The sequence below is a fragment of the Bison bison genome, unplaced genomic scaffold (assembly GCF_000754665.1).
Source record: "Bison bison bison isolate TAMUID 2011002044 unplaced genomic scaffold, Bison_UMD1.0 scf7180017864374, whole genome shotgun sequence".
Lineage (NCBI taxonomy): Eukaryota > Metazoa > Chordata > Mammalia > Artiodactyla > Bovidae > Bison > Bison bison.
The window spans coordinates 25,141-27,102 of record NW_011494946.1 but is presented as its reverse complement, the minus strand read 5'-3'; the positions used below and the strand labels follow the sequence as shown (position 1 = coordinate 27,102).

General features: G+C 39.1%; 1 protein-coding gene across 1 annotated transcript; it reads left to right on the top strand.

Annotated features, from left to right (window-relative positions):
* The first annotated feature begins 642 nt into the window (after positions 1-642).
* Positions 643-1,573, top strand: LOC105000720 (olfactory receptor 5M9-like). Its single transcript, XM_010856704.1, is given in 2 exon segments — positions 643-899; positions 901-1,573. Coding segments are annotated over 2 exon segments (930 nt in total).
* Positions 1,574-1,962: the final 389 nt, after the last annotated feature.

Below are 1,962 nucleotides of genomic sequence, written 5' to 3'. Positions count from 1 at the left end.
CAACCAAGAGGAGCCCAAGCGCAGCCAAAAATAAACAAACAAATACATTTTTAAAAAAGGATATCTTCCAAGTCATAGGGAAATAAGTTAATATTACATGTGCATTTGTATTAGTATAGGCAATGAGAGGCAACCATCATACACACAAATAGTATTCAATGGCATTTCAGTGATTCACTCTTATTACTTCCCTGTTCAGCACAAAGTGGTTGTCTGACCTTATTGAATATTTACATTTGGAGTCTCAAGTCATTTCCTATAAGACAATATGTTGAAATGGATTTGGTCATTCTCTGATGACTCTCAGTCTAGCTTTACTTCTGTTAGCAATCTATGATGTTAGCATCACTGAAATAATTTAGCAAAAATAAGTGTCTAATACTAGTAGTATGTGAATGTAATTGTCTGTTTTAGAGTTAAGAAACTAATAAATATTGTAATAATTACCTATAAGGCCTATTAAAGGAAATAAATGTGATTATATACTCTTATATTAAACTTTGTACAAAGTCTACATTGATTTTTATATTATTTGAACTAGAATACTGATGAGCATGACTCAAAATTTTCAAGAATAAAATAAACCCATTCATTTCTTTTAATTTGTCCATAGGCACTGCAGACTGGGTCTAAGTGAAGGCAATGCCAAATTTCACAGATGTGACAGAATTTGTTCTTCTGGGGTTGACCAGTCGTCAGGAGCTTCAAGGTCTCTTTATTGTGGTGTTTCTAGTAGTGTACATGATCAGTCTGATAGGGAACATTGGTATGATTATTTTGATCAGCATCAGCCTCCAGCTTCAGAGCTCCATGTACTTTTTCTTGAGTCATTCGTCTTTTGTGGATGTGTGGTTCTCTTCCAATGTCACTCTGAAGATGCTGGAAAACTTACTATCAGACAAAACCCATTTCCTATGTGGGGTGTTTGGTGCAGTGTTACTTCTTCAGAGCCCTTGTCCATGTGGAAGTATATATCTTGGCTGTGATGGCCTTTGATCACTATATGGCCATCTGCAACCCTCTGCTTCATGGCAGTAAAATGTCCAGGACTGTCTGTGCTTGTCTCATCTCAGTGACATACATCTATGGGTTCTCTGTCAGCCTAATCTGCACACTGTGGACATATGGCCTGTACTTCTGTGGAAACTTTGAAATCAACCACTTCTATTGTGCTGACCCTGCTCTTATCAAGATTGCCTGTGGAGGGGTCCACATTAAAGAATGCACCATGATTGTTATTGCTGGGATGAATTTCACATATTCCCTCTCAGTGGTTCTCGTTTCCTATACCCTCATCATAGCGGCCGTGCTGCACATGTGCTCTGCCGATGGCAGGAGGAAGGCATTCTCCACGTGTGGGTCCCACCTGACAGCTGTTGCCATGTTTTATGGGGCTCTCCTCTTCATGTATCTCAGGAGGCCCACTGAAGAGTCTGTGGAGCAGGGGAAGATGGTGGCCGTGTTTTACCCCACAGTGATTCCCATGCTGAACCCCATGATCTACAGTTTGAGGAACAAAGGTGTGAAAGAGGCGGTCAACAAAGCAATCGTCAAGGCAAACTTGAGGCAGTAAACCTGCAGCACATAATTCTGTGTATGCCACTTCCTGTTATAAATGTCCAGGCATATAAATTCCCTGTTTAAAATAGACTGTATACAGGCAACACTTAAATATACTAAGAGGTCCAGTCTAACACAGTGATGGTTTACCCCATGAACGGACTCTCAGGACTAGGCCTCCTTTATCTACATATGCAAACATACTAACCCTGACCTATTAGTGTTAGTCACAGTGTATGTAGAACTGTGCTAAGTGTAGTCATCAGATAACTCATAAACACATTTGCATAAGCACACGCTAATTTGGAGGTATCTTTGTAAGAGTTGAATATGCTTTCTTAGGATATTTTCTATAAATAATTGCTTTTCACTTGTTTTATAAGTAATATATAATTTCATGAG